This window comes from Vulpes vulpes, chromosome 7 (assembly GCF_048418805.1).
Source record: "Vulpes vulpes isolate BD-2025 chromosome 7, VulVul3, whole genome shotgun sequence".
Classification (NCBI taxonomy): domain Eukaryota; kingdom Metazoa; phylum Chordata; class Mammalia; order Carnivora; family Canidae; genus Vulpes; species Vulpes vulpes.
Window position 1 is genome coordinate 5,429,911 of NC_132786.1, and position 17,913 is coordinate 5,447,823.

The window sequence follows — 17,913 nt, forward strand, 5'->3', positions numbered from 1 at the left end:
GGTTTGCAGGGGTTGCTCAAGGATGCCACCAACATCTTGTCCCGTTGGGGCCTGTTGCTTCCTTCTTCTGGAAGATTCTCCCGTTGGGGTCTCTCATCAGTCCTTCCTCTAACTGGCAGGCGAGCGGTCCACGTTAGGGAGGTTTCCCTTTTACTACTTTCCGACAACTTTTTCTGATTCGGTGCACCAGGGAGGGAGCAGGGGCTGGGCTGGCGCAGGCAGGCTGGGCAAGGATGCAGCAGGCCGGCGGGGGAAGCAGGGGGAGCGGGGAGCGGGGAGGGGGCCCGGGAGCACGCGCCCCGGGGGGACCGGCAGGTGTGCCAGGCGGCGAAGCCGGGCTGAGCGCCGAGGAGGGCAGCGGTCGACCAGAAAGCCCGAGCGGGAGGAGGCGGCGGCGTGTGCGCGTGCGCGGCGGGAGCGCGTGCGCGTGCGTGGCGGGAGCGGGAGCGCGTGCGCGCGCCGCTCCGGAAGGGGGCGGGGCCGCCTCGCGCGCCGTTACTTAAGCCTGCGAGCGCCTGCCGCGCGCCGCCGAGGCTCCTCAGCTGAGCTCGGAGCGGTCGATCGCGCTCCGCTCGCCGCCGGCTCCACCCGCCGTTGTGTAAGTGCGGCCTCCGCTCGGCGAGCCGCCCGCGTCCTGGGCGCGTCCTGGGCGCTCGGGGGGGCAGGGGCGGGGCTCCGCGGTCCCCGGATGCTGGCGGTGCGCGCGGGGAGGGAGGAGGGGCGGCCCCCGGGCGTCGCGCCCCCCGTCGTGGCTCCTCCCCGCCGAGCGGGTCCGCGCGCGCCGCCGCCGCCGCCGCCTCCCCGGGGTGGGGGCAGCTCCGCCCGGAAGCGGCCGGCGTTCCCGAGAGTTGGCGCGCGCTTAGTTAAGAGAGGAGGCGGCTTGTAACGCGGCGTTTCTGTCTCCCTAGGGCCGAGCCCCGCAGGCCGGTATGGAGCATGCTTTCACCCCGTTGGAGCCCCTGCTTCCTACCGGTACTGTACCTTGTCCCGCGTCCCGGGGCCCCTGCCCGGTCCCCTCGTCGCAGCCCCGAGAGGTCGGACGCAGAAAGGGTTCCCGTTGGCCACGGGTTCCCGAGTTCTGAGCCCCGAGGCCGACTCCCCGACCTCCTGCCTCAGTTTCCCTCCCTACGCCCCCCTTAAAGAACAAAACAAAACAAAACAAAACCAAAGCGGGGGCTAGACCGTCGTCCTGGCCGTCGTCCTTGATTTCCCTGCCTGGCTGCCCTGGAGGAGCGCGAGCGCCCCCTGCAGCGGGAGCCCGTGGGCCGGGAGCCCTGCGACTGGGCCCATCCGCATCGCCCGCCCCGCGGGGTCTCAGACCCCGAGCTCATCCCGCCGGGGTGGTGGGTGGCCCTACAAGACGCCCGAGGGCCGCAGAACTCGCCTCAGGGTTGTCACTGCAGGCGCCCTCCCCTGGGGCGCAGGCGGGAGGTGCATTTGCGAAGCTGGCATTCCTTGTCGTGTGTAGTCACGGGCCCACGGGATAACCTCTTAGTACTGTTTTCCTCACCAGCTTTTCTTTGCAGTGTAGAACTTGTGTTTTATCAGTTTGCAAACTTATTTAAAAAAAAAAAAAGAGATTTTTATTTATTTACTCACGAGAGACACGCAGAGGCAGAGACCTAGGCGGAGGGAGAAGCAGGCTTCTTGCAAGGAGCCCCTAAGCGGGAACTTGATCCCGGGACCCCGGGAATCCTGCCTTGAGCGAAAAGCAGTCGCTCAACCACCGAGCCACCCAGGCGTCCCTCAGTTCGTAAATTTAAACGGAAGGCATAATCCGATGTTTAAGGTTTCCCATAAACACAGGAATAAACGGGTCTGGCGAGGGTATCTGGGGTTTGATGGGGTTTGATGTGGGCTTGCCCAAGTTGTTGCACATCCTGGGAGTGTGGATGGTAAAGAACAGGAGTTAGGGACCTTGACTTCTTATTCTCCAGTTATTCACTATGCTGAGTTTTCCACAAATGCCTTTATTATCTTGCTTGCAAGTGAAGGAAAGTGGTAACAGAACTAGTATCTAAACCCAAACCTGACTTGCTTAAGAGGTTTGGGGTTTAATTATTACTGTAAATAGCTTTTCTTTTCTTTCTAAGATTTTGTTTATTTATTCATGACACACAGACACAGGCGGAGGGAGAAGCAGGCCCTGTGCAGGGACCCCAATGCGGGACTGGATCCCGGATCCCCAATGCGGGACTGGATCCCGGATCCCCGGGATCACTCACACCCTGGGCTGAAGACAGCGCTAAACCGCTGGGCCACTGTAAATAGCTTTTCAAAAGTTGAGAAAAGCAATGGCCAACTTTTTTGCAAAATAAGTTCTTGGTAACTCGGTTATCCCGTGGTAGCCAAACCAACAGCATTTCCATAAGTAAACATCGGATCCCCGCGTTCTGTTGATAATTTAGTTTTGTGGTGAAAACCTAAGTGCTTTACTGTGATAAAGGAAATTTTTGACTTTAAGTATTGGTGGGCCCTACCCCTGGGGCGCCCTGGGAAGCTAGCTATACTCAAACATTTACTAAGGTCAGACTGACTCTGCAGAACCTCAAAGCATAGGCTCTGTTTGTATCCTGAGCACATATTGTACATCTGCTTCATTAAAATAAAACCCAAAAAGGAACATTTTGTACACAAAACAAAAAGGAAGAAACTTACCTATTTCTCATAAAGATAAAGTCCTAGGAACCCTGCAAATTCTAGAAATTTAACATCTTCAGCACTCTGAAATGTTGTCTGTTGACTTACAACTTTTTATGTAAAAAAAAAAAAAAATGTATAGTTGTATGCAAAATGTTCCTTTGCTGGAGCACACTTGTCTTTGCTAAGATAATGTATCTAGGGCAGCTGTCCTGACTTGGGCTCTAATAACATTTTTTTTATTTTTAAGAAATTCCAAAAGATTAGTTCATATTGTAGCAACATACGACTGAAGATTTCTAGTGTTTTCTCTGTTGAAAGGAATTTATCCTAGATAGTACAGTATAGTAAGGGAATCAGAATCTCTAGGTTTAAACCCTAGTTTTGCCACTATTTACTAGTGTTAAATTACAAAAATTCAACAGTGAATGTTAGTGATGTAATTGACATTATTAATTTGTGAAATCTGGCAGCATCCCAGCAGCAAGTAGAGGGGAGCTCCAGAAGGCTACAGAAAGGCAAAGGTTTTTCAAGGCAGGACAAAGAGATCAACAGAAATAAGGATTGTTTGGAATGAGGTCATCTCCTTTGGGGAGATGGAGAATGGTCCAGAGAGACACAGGCAGAGGGAGAAGCAGGCTCCATGCAAGGAGTTGACGTGGGACTTGATCCCGGGTCTCCAGGATCACGCCCTGGGCCAAAGGCAGCGCTAAACCGCTGAGCCACCCTGGCTGCCCTCAGACATTTAATGCGTACCTACTAGCGAAGTAGCTTTTCAGTCAGTAACTTTGGTGGACCTCATTTGTAGACGTGGTTTACCTGTGATACTTAGATTTAGTGCAGCGGGCTGCCCAACAGTTAAGTTGGCTCTCTTAGCTAATTGCCAGGTGGACCAAAATGTTTACCCCTTTGAGATCCCTAGGTCAGAGAAAGATTTATGGGTTTTTTGGATTTTTTGATTTTTTAGTAGTGGGGAGCAACTAAGAAGTAAGTGTTTATTATTTAAAGAAAAACAACTAATGTAGATTGTGAGAGTAACTTATTAATAGTTGGCAAATGTTCTAAATACTCATTTTGGTCCATAGGCCTCAGCATGTTATTAGTCTTGTTTTAAAGAAAATGGATTCATATTATAAATTGTTTTGTAAACTATTCTTTTGGGATAGTGGAATTTTTTTTTTTTTTTACATTGTATATGTTCAAATTTTTTCTTTTTTTTTTAAATTTTTTTTTTAAATTTTTATTTATTTATGATAGTCACAGAGAGAGAGAGAGAGAGAGGCAGAGACATAGGCAGAGGGAGAAGCAGGCTCCATGCACTGGGAGCCCGATGTGGGATTCAATCCCGGGTCTCCAGGATCGCGCCCTGGGCCAAAGACAGGCGCCAAACCGCTGCGCCACCCAGGGATCCCTTCAAATTTTTTCAAACAAGTGTTTCTAAAGTCCATCCTACTTAACCAATGTTATCATTCTAAAATTTTGGTTTTGTAAATTCTTTGTGTGTATATGTGAAAATAAGTAAGATAGGAACTATTTACCATTTTCCAGCAACTTTTTTCACTTATTATGTTACCCATTTATATAGATATCCCAAGGTTTCTTTTTAACTTTAATTCCAATGTACCTAATATATAATTAGTTTCAGGTGTACAATATAGCGATGCAAAAACAAAAAAAACCAAAAAAACAAAAAAACGATGATTAGATGCCACGAAGTAGGTGGCAGGGACTTAACTGTGTGTACGTTTGTTGTCAGGCCTGAGGGCCTCATCCATCCTTGTCAAGGGGAGTACTCATTTTCTCTCCTTTCATACAACACTCCCAAGTTGCACTATAGACTCAAATAAACTAGTCTTTCTTATTAGATATTTAGGGTATTTCTAGTTTTTATTGTTACTATCTACAATGCATATTTTTGATCATGATGTTTTTGCATATATATGAAAGTGTCAGTATTATAAATTCCTAGAAATGAAATTGTTGGATAAAAGGGTATGTTTGCATTTCTGTTATCAGGAGGAACCGACAACTAGCTAGTGTGTATTTTTTGTTAGTAGGTGCTGCAGGGGTACAAAAGTGAAAGGTGTGATCTCTTCTATTCACGAGTTTATGGTCTGGTTGGAGAGTTGAGAACAAAATAAATTCTAGTTAGATGTTGAATTATGTATTATAGGAGCCCACATAGAGAAGGTAGGAACTCAGGGGAAGGAGATGAGTGCAGTTTGGAGTAGGCAGGAAGTCATGGAATGGATAGACCTCAGCTGGGCCTCTTTAAAAAGCACTAGATTTCAATTGAGAGTAGCCTAAGGGGAGCAAGAGAGTAACACAGGAGATGTGCCCTGAGTGAAGGCTTAGTGCTGCCTTCGACCAGGTGTGAGCTCACCTGGTGGTGAGTGAAGAGAAGTAGGTCTGAGAAGTTTGGAGAGTGCAGATGAAGATTGTGGTTGAGGAGTGAGGGTAGTACCAGATTGTGGAAGATAGAGAAGTTTAATGCAGGATGGGAGACAAGAAGTGTTTCTGAAATTTTCTGTATCTCCCTGCCCCTTGGAACATTTTTTTTTTTTTTTTTAAGATTTTATTTATTAATGAGAGAAATAGAGAGAGAGAGGCAGAGACACAGGCAGAGGGAGAAGCAGGCTCCATGCAGGGAGCCCTACCTGGGACTCGATCCCTGGTCTCCAGGATCATGCCCTGGGCTGAAGGCAGCACCAAACTGCTGCGCCACCCGGGCTGCCCCCCTTGGAACATTCTATGCAAAGCTGTCATCTCTGTCACAGTTCTGTATTGTTAATCTCATGTGGGTTAAAGTCCTTCTCTTGGACTTGAAGACGCTTTGAGTTCTGATTCCTAACTACTTTTCCAGAATACATTTTATCCTTCTCTGTGCCCAAGCCAAGTGAACTACCCATGTTTATTAGAACATTTGTTCCAGATTTAATACTCTTGCCTTAGCTTATGCTAAATTTATCCCCTAGAATGTTCTTTTTCAAGCCTTAGAATTAGTATTACATTTTAGCCATTTGGTGGATGTCTAGAGGTATCTCTGACTTTAATCTATGTTTCTTTATGGCAGAATGCTGATTTTTTTTTAACGTTTATTGGCCTTTTGCAGGTCTTTTGTGAAATATTTATGACTCTTGCCATAAAGAAGGGGAGGGGTCTATCGTTTTACTTTTTTAAAATTTTTAAGTAATCTCTATACCCAACATAGGGCTCGAACTCATGACCCTTAGATAGTCACATGCTCTATCAACTGAGCCAGATAGGTGCTCCATCTTTCCTTTTTTTTTTTTTACAAATTAGTAAAGAGTTGCCTGGCTGATGCAACATGTGATGCTCAATGTTGGGATTGTGGGTTCAAGCCTCACGTTGAATGTAGAGATTACTTAAAAAATAAACTATTTTAAAAAACAATTTGTAATTTTTGTTTTTCTAAAAATTGATGTATAATTGACATAATACTGTATTAGTTTCAGATGTACCGCTTAATAATTTATGTGCATAGTATTGCAAAATGATTGCCAAGCAGGAGTTTCTCATATACTCTGGATGCAGCTCTTTAAATCTTGATTTTTCTCATCAGTAATATACAGAGAATGAGACTTTCCAAGGACAGTTGTTGGGAAGATTTAAGATTACGTGTAAAGCATTTTAACACTGATAAATGGCAAGAATACAAACATTTTTATTTTTCTCATTGCCTTAACTTTTTATCTAAAGATTTTTGTTTTAATTCATAATGAACAATATTTAACTGTTCTAGGCATACAATTGCTGTTTTAAACTCTAAGCATAGGTGATTTTTCAAAATGTTTTTGTAAATAGGGACAGTTTTTGGCTTTGTTCTTCAGTGATCATTGTTTTTTCATGAGCTTTATATTCTGAACTCCATATGTTTGAAAGTAGATTTATTTTAAACACCTGATTGCTAAGTGAAGAGTCAGACTATCTTCAGAATCATTATTTCACATGTACTTATTTCATAAATGTAAGACGCAGCAAATGAAGAGGTTTTAATTTCTGGCTTATAAAAATATTGATGTTATTTAAAAATTTTTACAACATAGTACATGTGCATTATAAAAATTTAGAAGGTAAGCAAAAGTGAAATAACAATGCCATACACCATCCTCTCAGAGATTACCACTTATTGCCATATATGTGTGTAAGTGGTATGTGTATATTTATATCCCTCCAGATATTATACCGTGAAGTGTTGTTAAAGTATTATATATATAATTATATATATATGTTATATATGTAACTATACAGTGAAGTGTTTTTAAACCTAAAGGAGAACACACTATAAGTTGTTTCATTCAGTTTACAACTTCACTTTTTCTACCGAAAATTTCATAGTACCTGTCCATATTTAAAATTTCCCCTTGTTCCAAAAATAACTTTTCTAGTTTCTTGTTCCCAACTGGGACCACCTGTGTGTTCTTCAGTCTTTTTAAATCTTGTTCAGTTGTTCCTCAGTTTTTAAATCTCCCTTAAGATTGAATATTGAAATTCTAAATCACTTTTATATCACTCTTAAATGGATCTGATGGAATAAAAAATATAGCGGATATGAAACATTATTCACTTAATATATAAAAAACTCTAGTTTTAAAAGTTCTATTTTATTTTCCCCACCTAATTTGATCATCATAAGTAAATTTTATGCTAGAAGGCCTTTTATCTATCACTTGGTATTTCTTTGCAAAACGATTATATACATTTAAATTTTAAAAAGATTCCTGTGACCATAATGCTCTTGGGGATTATTTCTTCTAAACTGAATTACCATGGTTGAGATTTATTCTGAATTTAATTACCATTTTAAGTACTGTTAGTACACACTTGATCAAGTCACTGTAATTGTATTAAAATTTTTTATTATAACTAACATTTACATAACACTGTGCTAGGTATAGTTTTAATGCTTTAATAGGGTGAAGCCTATACAAAGTTTAGGAACTAGAAGACTAAGGTTTGAGTTTTAGTCCATTACAAATTATGTGACATTGGCCATGTCACTTAATTTCTTAGAGCCTTAGTTTCTTTATGAAAAATAAGAATATATCCAAACATTAAGTCCTTGGGCAAATTTAAGATAAAGTATAAAAAGCTGGTTTAAGGAGTAAAGTTCTATGCAAATGTACAATTCTTTCCAGTAGATGAACTTTATTATACTGATGATTACATTTTGGATTTTCTATGATCTTTTTTTTGAAAGTGAGAGAGCAGGGGTAAGTAGGGTCAGAGGAAGAGAGAGAATCTTAAGCAGGCTCCATCTCACAATGCTGAGATCATGATCTGACCCGAGATCAAGAGTCAGCCGCTTAACTGAGCCATCCAGGCACCCCTCTACCTTCATTTTTTTTAATTCTTAAAGGAGATATAGCTACTTATTTTAGTGTTTTCAGTCCAATTAGGCAAGTGTAGCAGAACTATTCTGTTTCCTGAATTCTGTATTCTTTCCCATGCTTCTTCAACTTTATAGGTTCATGAAATTATTAATAGTGGACATACTTTTTGATGCCTCATGGTTAAATGGTAATAAATCCAGGAATATTCTGTTCAGTATAGGATTCATGCCATCTCTTATTTTTGGAATTTAATTTCCATTGAAAATGCCCGCTACCTCACAAGAAGCATGATAAACTCTAAAGAGGAGTATTGGCGTTCTCCAATTTACCAGTTGCTAATTTGGGAATTTCTGGGAAACTGAATCCGGAGTTCTGACTTTTTTGTAGTGATAAATGTATCCTGGCCACCTGTGTTCAGTAGTTCTCTGTATTTTGCAAGAAACCTTCAGATGTCCCAAACATAGCTCTGAACTATGAACTCCCATCCCTAATCTACTCAGCAAATCATAGTAAGAATAACCCAGGGGTAGACTTGAATCTTCTGTATTTGCATTTTGTTTTAAGATTAAACATGCTTCAATATATAGTAAGAACACATTTTTTTGGTTATATCTAACAACTAGTTAGGCATTTTTTTTTTTTTTTTGAAACTTGATTTGGTGTCCTCTCTGGGTCTGTACTGTACAGTACAGTGGCCACTAGCTGCATATGTCTATTGAGCACTTGATATATGGCTGGTGTGAGTGAGGAACTGAATTTGTAACTTAATTGTAAAAGCCAAAACTCTACTCGGTAATTGGAAAAAATTTAAATGTTTGGAACAATGTATTCATGTACTAAGGCTGCCCTAACAAGGTACCATAGACTGGGTGGCCTAATTCTCAGGCTAGGTGTCCAAAATCAACGTGTTGGCAGCTTTGGTTTCTTCTGAAGCCTCTCTCCTGGCCTTGCAGATGCCTGCCTTCTCTTTGTGTCCTCGAGGATTGCCTGTTGGATTGTTTTACTTGTGTTCTAATCTATTCTTACAAAGACCCCAGTTCTATTGGATTGGGTCCACCCATAGGATTTTTTTTTTTTTTTTTTGCTTTAATTATCCTTTTAAAGGCCCTATATTCAAATAGAGTGACATTCTGAGGCACCGGTGTAGGACTTCAACAGGAATTCTGGGAGGGCATAATGCAGCCCCATACAATATGGCAATTTACTTTCAGCTGTAAGTGTTTTTGGTTGTCTTGGTCCATAATTCAGAATTGTCATGATTACTGAGGGAGGTTTTTAATGTCACTCCAATAGAATGTAGATGGTATATGAATCAAAAAGACAGTTTTAGTCGTACTTAGTTGATGTTTTGTGCTTCTATATAAAGTTGATTAAAACGCTTTTTGTGTGTCAGTTACGGGCCATACTGCAGGAGATGCTATAGAAAAATAATTGACAAACCTTACTGTGAAGAGTTTAGCCTGCAGCAGGCCATTCAATCCAATAGAAATGTAATTTCCTATGTAACTTAAACTTTTTTCCAGTGGCCTCATTAAAAAGATAAAACAAGTGAACTTAATTTTAATTATATATTTAACCTAATATCTAAAATGTTACTTCAATATATAATCAGAACAAGCAACTATTAATGCAGTAGTTGACTTTTTTCTTTAAATATTTTTTTATTCGTTTGAGAGAGTGAGCGCCTGTATGTGTGCATGCACCAGAGTGTGAGCAGGGGCAAGGGTCAGAGGGAGGGGGACTGGCGGACTCCCAGCTGAGCAGGGAGCCTGGGGCAGGGCTGGATCCCAGGACTACGGGATCAGGATCATGACCTGAGCCCAAGGCAGGCACCTAACTGAGCCACTGAGGTGCCCCAGTAGTTTACATTTTTTGTACTAAATCTTCAAACACCAGTGTGTAGTTTACACTTGCAGCACATCTGAATTCAGATGCTAAATTTTCTTTAGAAATATTTGATCTGTATTTAATGATAATTTGTGACAAATATATAGAAAACTTGTCATTTTTTTTTAAGATATCATTTATTCATTTGACAGAGCACAAGCAGCAGGGAGCAGCAGGGAGAGGGAGAAGCAGAAAATTTGTCATATACTCTCTTCATATCAGCAAGGAGCAACTAATAGACTCATAATTTTGGAATGAACTTCATACACAGGAAATATTCCTTTACTAAGGGGAAGCCTTTGGAAATGGATATTGGAGTTCGTACTGGGACTAAAAACCTGAGTTTTCTGATGACCTATTTTTCCTAAAAGCAGCATGGCATTTTGTTATTTAGATCAGAGCACTATGCCTGCTTTGAAATTTGGAAAACTTTGCAGGCTTTTTTTTTAACTTTATGGATGGTAAAGAAATCTCTGGCTAAAGCTGCTGCTTAAGGATTGTGATATTTTTGTTATCTGGGGCTAGTTATGATATCTAAGAGACAAAGTAGTGGATTTTCTAGTTTCAGGGGTTAATCATCTTACTTTACTCTCCTGCTACATCAGAAATCCATCCCTGGTAGTTGTCAAGTCTCTTAAATGTTCAATGGGAAATTTACTCCTTTGACTAGTTATACTTTCCTTGTGGTAGGACACATAATTGTTGGAATTCTTTTTATTCACTTATATTTATTTCTGACTTGCTGCTATAACTAACCTTCACTTTGTGTGTTTGCTGTAGTTGACTTTTTCCTGTGCTTTGGTTGATTCTCATACCTGCTTTAGTTTTTGTCGTTCTTTTAATTAGTGTCACCATATTTGATGACAGAAATGTTTGGCTTATCCTCATTGTTAAGGGACAAATTGTTTCTTTTGCCTTAAGTAATATCTCATTAACTTTATAAGCCAGCTTTTCCACATCATCTAGAGAATCAATTTCCTGTGTTTTACTGGCATTAAGTCTCTAGCATCCCCACCTCACCTTTCCATATTAGCATTTTAATAGCTACATGCTTTTAGAAGCTAACACCTCCAAAGTGTTTAAAAATAATCTTAATTCTTAAAAAAAAACTTGTAACTTGGTATAATGTAGCTTTATCAGAAGTACTAGTTTTCTTTTAGATGGAACCATTGAAATTACCAAGTGATGTTATGAAGGCAGTTTTAATGTTCACAATGCTAAAATGTTATGGCTTGATCACACACACACAAAAAAAAATCTGTGGGTTTTGATACATTAACACCAGATGTCTTTTGAGGTTTTCTAGGAAAATGAGGTGTGTTTGTGCATTAACATCCCATCAAATGAATTTTATTATCTTTCTTTTTTCTTGGTTAAATCCATCAGAAAGAGTTATTCTTTGTAGGTGGCAAACAGATGCTCAAACAAATGGATTTCATTCTGAGAGTATTCCTATATCTTTATCACACCATTGTCTTCAAAGTTATTCATTTATCACAGTGGAAGAGTTTCTTGTTTTTTATGACTTTTGGAGAATTTAAGCTTTTGATTTACTTTGAGGTCATGTGTAAGGTTGTGGCTTCTGGCCCAATTGCTGCTGCCTGTTGAAGCAACTTTATTTTTCATTTTCAAAGTAGGAAAACTGCTGTTGCAATTTATTCCCAATATAGTAAAGATGTGAGTAGTGAATCCGATGTGTGTGTGGGTGCAATCTTAGAAATCCTAGTGTTTGCAGGACAGGTGTGTCTTCCTTAGTGTCCCTCTGAGATGGCCATCTGGCTTTTTTGCTTGAACACGTTCAGGTAGCTCTATTTGAGGAAACATATACCATTGTTGGACAACTGATTGTTAAAAATGTATATTTAAAATAGGCTGAAGTAGACCTTTCATTCCCTTATTTTCCAGCTGAAACTGTGTGGAAGACTTTGACTTGATTTCTTCTTAGCTGCCTTCAAATATTGAAACACTTTAACCAGATTCTTCCTCTTTTTTCTCTTCTTCCAGGCTAAATACTATAGTCATTTGTGCAACAGTTACTTGAGTGCTGATATTAGGAGCTCTTCCAGGTACTGGAAGAGATACCAGCAATAATCTTGAGTTTCATACTTTCTAAATCCACTAGCCCACTGTGGGTATCTATAGTCTACACCTGGAAAATTGGGTGTTCTTGTCAAGAATGCTTACTGGGAACTTTTTTTTTTTTTTTAAAGATTTTATTTACTTATTCATGAGAAATGCAGAGAGAGAGAGGCAGGCTCCATACAGGGAGCCCGAGGTGAGGCTCGGTCCCAGGACTCCAGGACCACGCCCTGGGCTGAAGGCAGGCACCTAGCTGCTGAGCCACTAAGGTGCTCCTTAAGACTTCTTTTTCTTTTTTTCTTTAAATTAATTTATTTTTGTGCATTTTTTTATTGGCGTTTGATTGGCCAACATAGAGTATAACACCCAGTACTCATCCCATCCAGTGCCCCCTCAGTGCCTTAAGACTTCTTTAGAGTAGTTTTAGGTTTACAACAAATTGAGAGCAGGGTTATATAGGTTTCCGTTGTGCCCCCTGCACATGCACAGCCTCCGCCATTATCACTTCTTACCAATCACAGTGAGACATTTGTTAAAATTGATACTACATCATCACCCCAAGATCATAGTTTATCCTGGGGGTATACATCCTATAAATTTGCACAAATGTATAATAGATCCATCACGAGAGGATCATATGGAGTATTTTCACTGCCTTTAAAAATCCTTTGTGCTCTGCCTGTTTATCTAAGTTCTCCCACTCCCAGCAACTACTTAGCTTTTTGTTTTCTTCAGAGTTGTGCCTTTTCCAGAATGTCATAACTCTGAATCATATAGTTTGTAGCTTTTTTCAGATGGATTTCTTTAATCATGCATTTAATGTTTCTCTGTGTCTTTTCATCGTTTGATAGTTCTTTCCTTTTTTTAGCACTGAGTAATATTCCATTGTCTGAAGGTACTACGGTTTGTTTATATACTTGCCTACTGGAGTACTTCTTGCTTGCTTCCACGGTGTGGCATTTATGAAAAATGCTGTCAGTATCTGTGTGCAGGTTTTTGGGTGGACACAAGTTTTTAACTCCTTTGGATGATGCTTAGGAGCACCATTGTTGGATCGTATGGTAAGAGTATGTTTAGTTTTTGTAAGAAACCAGCCAGCTGTGTTCCGAAGTGGCTGGACCGTTTGGCATTCTCACCAGCAATGTGAGACTTCCTGTTGTTCCACATCCTCACCAGCATTTGGTGGTGTCAGTGTTCTGAGATTTTGGCCATCATGACAGGCTTGTTATATTATCTGTGATAGTGTTGTTTTAATTTGCATTTTCCTGATGACATATGATGTAGAACATCTTTTCATATGCTTATTTGCCATCTGTATATCTTCCTAGGTGAGGTGTTCAGGTCATTAGCTCATTTTATAATTGCAGTGTTTGTTTTCTTATTGTTGAGTTTTAAGTGTTTCTTGTATATTTGAAAAACAACCCTTTATCAGGTGTGTCTTCAGCAAATATTTTCTCCCAGTCTGTGACTTACCTTCTCATTCTCTTGACATTGTCTTTTGCAGAGCAGAAATTTTTAATGTTGCTGAAGACCAGTTTATCAGTTATTATTCCATGGGTTGTACCGTTGGTGTTGTGTCTAAGAAGGCCTAACCTTACCTAAGATCATCTAGGTTTACTTCTATTTTACCTTGTGGGAATTTTATAATTTTGCATTTTACATCTGTTTTGAGTTGATTTTGGTGAAGAATATAGGATCTGCATCTAAATTAATTTTTTTGCCTGTGGATGTCCAGTTGTTCCAACATTATTTTGTTGAAAGGACCATCTGCTCCATCGTCTTGCTTATGCTCCTGTGTCAAAAGATCGGTTGACTGTATTTGAGTCTATTTCTGGGCTGTCTTACTATTTTCCACTGATATATTTGTCTAATCTTTTGCCAAGACCACACTGGGAAAGCTTTAAGTTTCTTAGCATTAAGTGTGATGCTTGCTGTAAGTACTTTGTAGATAGTCTTTATCAAGTTGAGAGAGTTCCCCTCTGTTTCTAGTTTACTGAGAGTTTTTATGATGAATGAGTGTTGGATTTTTTCAAAATTTTTTTATGCATGTAGTCTTATAATCCTACTATATTTCTTTTTTAGTCAGTTGATGTCATGAATTACATTGATTTTTGAATGTTGGCTCAGCCCTGCATATCTGAACTCTAACTTCATTGTCATGTATAATTCTTTTCATACTTTTCTTGAATTCATTTTGCTAATATTTTGTCAAGGATTTTTACATCTATCTTCGTGAGAGGAGATTGGTCTGTAGTTTTCTTAGGATGTTTTTGTCTGATTTTGGCATAAGGGCAGTGCTGACCTCAGAAAATGAGTTAGGAAGCATTCCCTCTGCTTTGATCCTCTGAAAGAGATTGTGTAGAATCTTTCTTATATGTTTGGCAGAATTTACCAGCAAACCTACCTGGGTCTTGTGCTTCCTATTTTGGAAGATGGTTAATTTTTGACTCAATTTCTTTTTTTTTTACTCAATTTCTTTAATAGATACGGGTCTATTCAGATTATCCATTTCTTCTCGTGTGGATTTTGGCAGATTGTTTTTTTTCAAGGACTTGATTTATCTAGAGTATCTTGTTTTTGGGCATAGTGTCATCCATCATATTCTCTTTATATCCTTTTAATTTTCATTGTATCTATAGTGATGACCCTCTTTTATTTCCATGTTTCCCATTGCTTTAAATGGTAGTACCTGCAGGGTATTGAGAGTCTTGCACCAGGAAGGTTTTGAAAAATCATCAGAGGAGATGGGTGCTTTAGGATTCCTAAAAACAGCAACAACAAAAACAGGAAAATGGAGCTATGCAGACCTTTCTTTGTATTTAGAAATTTCCTCTCCTTTTTTTTTTTTTTTAAGATTTTACTTATTTATTTATGAGAGACATACACACAGAGGTAGAGACACAAGCAGAGGGAGAAGCAGGCTCCCCGCAGGAAGCCCAATGTGGTACTTGATCCTGGGACTCTGGGATCATGCCCTGAGCCAAAGGCAGATGCTCAACCACTGAGCCACCCAGGATCTCTAGAAATTTCCTTTCTAAGAACTTGCTATTCACATTGAAGCCCGCAGACCAGCACCATTGGTTTTATTTAGGAGCTTATGAGAAGTGCAGAGTCTCTGGTTGACTTTAGAGTGACTGACGGAATAAGAACCTTATTTTAACAATATCCCTACATGAGTCTTCTGCTCTTTAAAGTTTGAGAAGCATGGACTAAGAAACATCAGATTCTGTTTTAAAATATTTTTAAAAAAATCTCCATCACAATTAAGGATGATGTTTATCATCATCCAAAACTTCCTTTAAGCAAGTTATGTATGTTTTGTTTGTTTGTTTGTTTTTTAGCTTTATCATTTTCCTTAGAAATGCATAGTGTGATAATGCAACCAGGACACACCAAGTGGCAAAGAATGACTCACCTGCCTGACGCTGTGGTGCCTTTCTGTGCATGAGCAGTAGCTGAAGTGCATGTCTCCTTCGCTAGCAATCTGTGTGCTTTTCAAAATACCTGCATAGATCCTGATCTTCTATCAATAGAGTTGGGATGGTAACTTAAGACTTTCTCATAATAATTTTGTTTTGATGTCGTTTAATACTCTTTTATATCTCTTGAGGAAACCTACTCGTTTATGTATTTTTAGGCCATGTAACATTTTATTCAGTGAGCCAGCATTTGAGTGCCTACTATGCATGTGGCATTTTGCTAAATTCACACAATTGAATTGTGTGGCACAAGCCTTCATGGAGGTTATAGCCTAATAGGGCAAAGGGATAAGCAAATCAGAAATTAGAGTACAGTGTGACAAGAGAATCACAGAGGAAATCCTGGATATTAAATGAATTACATAGAAAGGATTTGGGGATTTAGGGCTTTTGGAAAATGTTTGAAACTGGGAAATCTACATAAGTTATTTTACATCTCTCAGTGGACATGTGGGTTGCTTCTCTATTTATTTATTTTTATTATTAATTTTAGAAAGCAGGGTGGGGAGAGGGAGAGGGATAGAATCTTAAGTAGGCTTCATGCCTAGCTTGAATTCATGACCTGAGTTGAAATCAAGAGTCAGTCACTTAACAGATTGAGCCACCCAGGTGCCTCCCCCATGGATATTTGAGTCGCTTCTATATCATGGCTATTATAAATAGTGCTGCTATAAACATAGGCATGTATATGTGTTTTTTAAATTAGTGTTTTTGTTTTTAACATGGATATTGTACTTTGTCAAATGCTTTTTCTGCATCTGTTGAAATGATCATATGGTTTTTATCCCTTCTCTTGTTGATGGGGTTTATCATAATGATTGATTTGCACAACTTTAACATCCCAGGAATGAATCCTACTTGATCATGGTGAATTATTTTTTTAATGTATTGTTAGATTAAATTTGCTAATACTTTGGTGAGAATTTTTGCATCTATGTTCGTTAGAGATATTGGCCTATAGTTCTCTTCTTGGTGGTGTCTTTACCTGGGTTTGATATTGGGATAATGCTGGCCTCATAGAATGAATTTGGAAATTTTCCTTCCTCTTCTGTTTTTGGGATAGTTTGAGAATAGGTATTAGCTCTTTTTTAGATGTTTGGTAGAATTCACTTGTGAAGCCTTCTGGTCTTGGACTTTCGTTTGTTGGGAGTTTTTTGATTACTGATTCAATTTCATTGCTGATAATTGGTCTGTTTAGTTTTGTATTTCTTCCTAATCTAGTTTTGTAAGTTTATATGCTTCTAGGAATTTATCCATTTTTTCCTTCTATACTGTCCAGTTTGTTGACAAACCCTCTTTCATAGTATTTTCTTATGATTTTTGTATTTTTGTGGTAGTGGTTGTTAGTTTTCCTGTATTTCTGATTTTGAATCTGCTTTCTCTTTCTCTCTCTTTGAGTCTAGCTAAAGGTTTATCAATTTTGTTGCTCTTTTCAAGGGACCAGTTTCTGGTTTCATTGATCTGTTCTATTTATTAGAACATAAACATTTATTTATGTTCTAATATTTATTATTTCCTTCCTTTCACTGACATTGGGCTTTTCTTTTTGTAACTCCTTTCAGTGTAAGGTTAGGTTGTTTATTTTTCTTTTTGAGGTAGGCCTGTGTTGCTTTAATCCTCCCTCTTAGCTTTTGCTGCATCCCAAAGATTTTGGACCACTGGTTTTCATTTTCATTTGTCTCCATGTATTTTTTAATTTTCTCTTTGATTTTTTTTTTTTTTTTTTGGTTGACACGTTCATTATTTAGTAACATGTTATTTAGCCTCCACGTGTTTGTGCTCTTTCCAGATTTTTTTCTTGTGGTTAATTCCTGGTTTGATAGCATTGTGGTTAGAAAAGATGTGTGGAATACTTCAATCTTCTTGAATTTGTTGATACTTGTTTTGTGGCCTAACCTGTGATCTGTTCTGGAGAATGTTCTATGCACACTTAAAGAATGTGTATTTCCATGGTTGTTGGGAGAATGTTCTGAATATATGTTAAGTCTTTCTGGTTTAATTTAGTGTCTTTCAGAGTTACTGTTTTCTTGTTGATTTTGTTTGGATATTCTATCTGTTGATGTCTATGAGGTGTTAAAGTCCCTTACTGTTATTTTATTACAATTTGTCCCTTTATATCTGTTAATAGTTGTTTTATGTATCTAGATGCTCCCATGTTGGGTGCATACATACTTAAAATTGTTAAATCCTTTTTTTTTTTTTTTTAAAGATTTTATTTATTCATGAGAGACACACAGAGACAGAGTCAGAGACACAGGCAGAGGGAGATGCAGGCTCCATGCAGGGAGCCCAATGCGGGACTGGATCCCAGGACCCCGGGATCACGCTGTGAGCCAAAGGCAGATGCTTAACCACTGAGCCACTCAGGCGTCCCTGTTAAATCCTTTTGTTGGATTTTTCCCTTTATCATTATATAGTGCTCCTCTTTGTCTCTTCATACAAAGGCTCTTCACACAGTCTTTGTTTTATAGTCT

General features: G+C 39.5%; 1 protein-coding gene and 1 non-coding gene across 3 annotated transcripts in view; one reads left to right on the forward strand and one right to left on the reverse strand.

Moving 5' to 3' along the window:
• The first annotated feature begins 423 nt into the window (after window positions 1-423).
• The window catches only part of TPK1 (thiamin pyrophosphokinase 1), a 319,383-nt gene continuing 301,893 nt past the window's right edge, over window positions 424-17,913 (forward strand). Inside the window, exons 1-2 of one of the 2 annotated variants that reach the window (XM_072762803.1) lie at window positions 424-598; window positions 909-972. In XM_072762803.1, coding sequence (XP_072618904.1) covers window positions 930-972 — 43 coding nt within the window. In that variant the 5' untranslated portion in view covers window positions 424-598; window positions 909-929. Of the gene's footprint in view, window positions 599-750; window positions 973-17,913 lie in introns of those variants that run through there. The other variant, XM_026018334.2, reaches the window with a different exon arrangement.
• Window positions 4,330-4,459, reverse strand: LOC112934857 (U6atac minor spliceosomal RNA). Its single transcript, XR_003238066.1, has one exon. It is a non-coding gene; the product is annotated as a U6atac minor spliceosomal RNA (small nuclear RNA).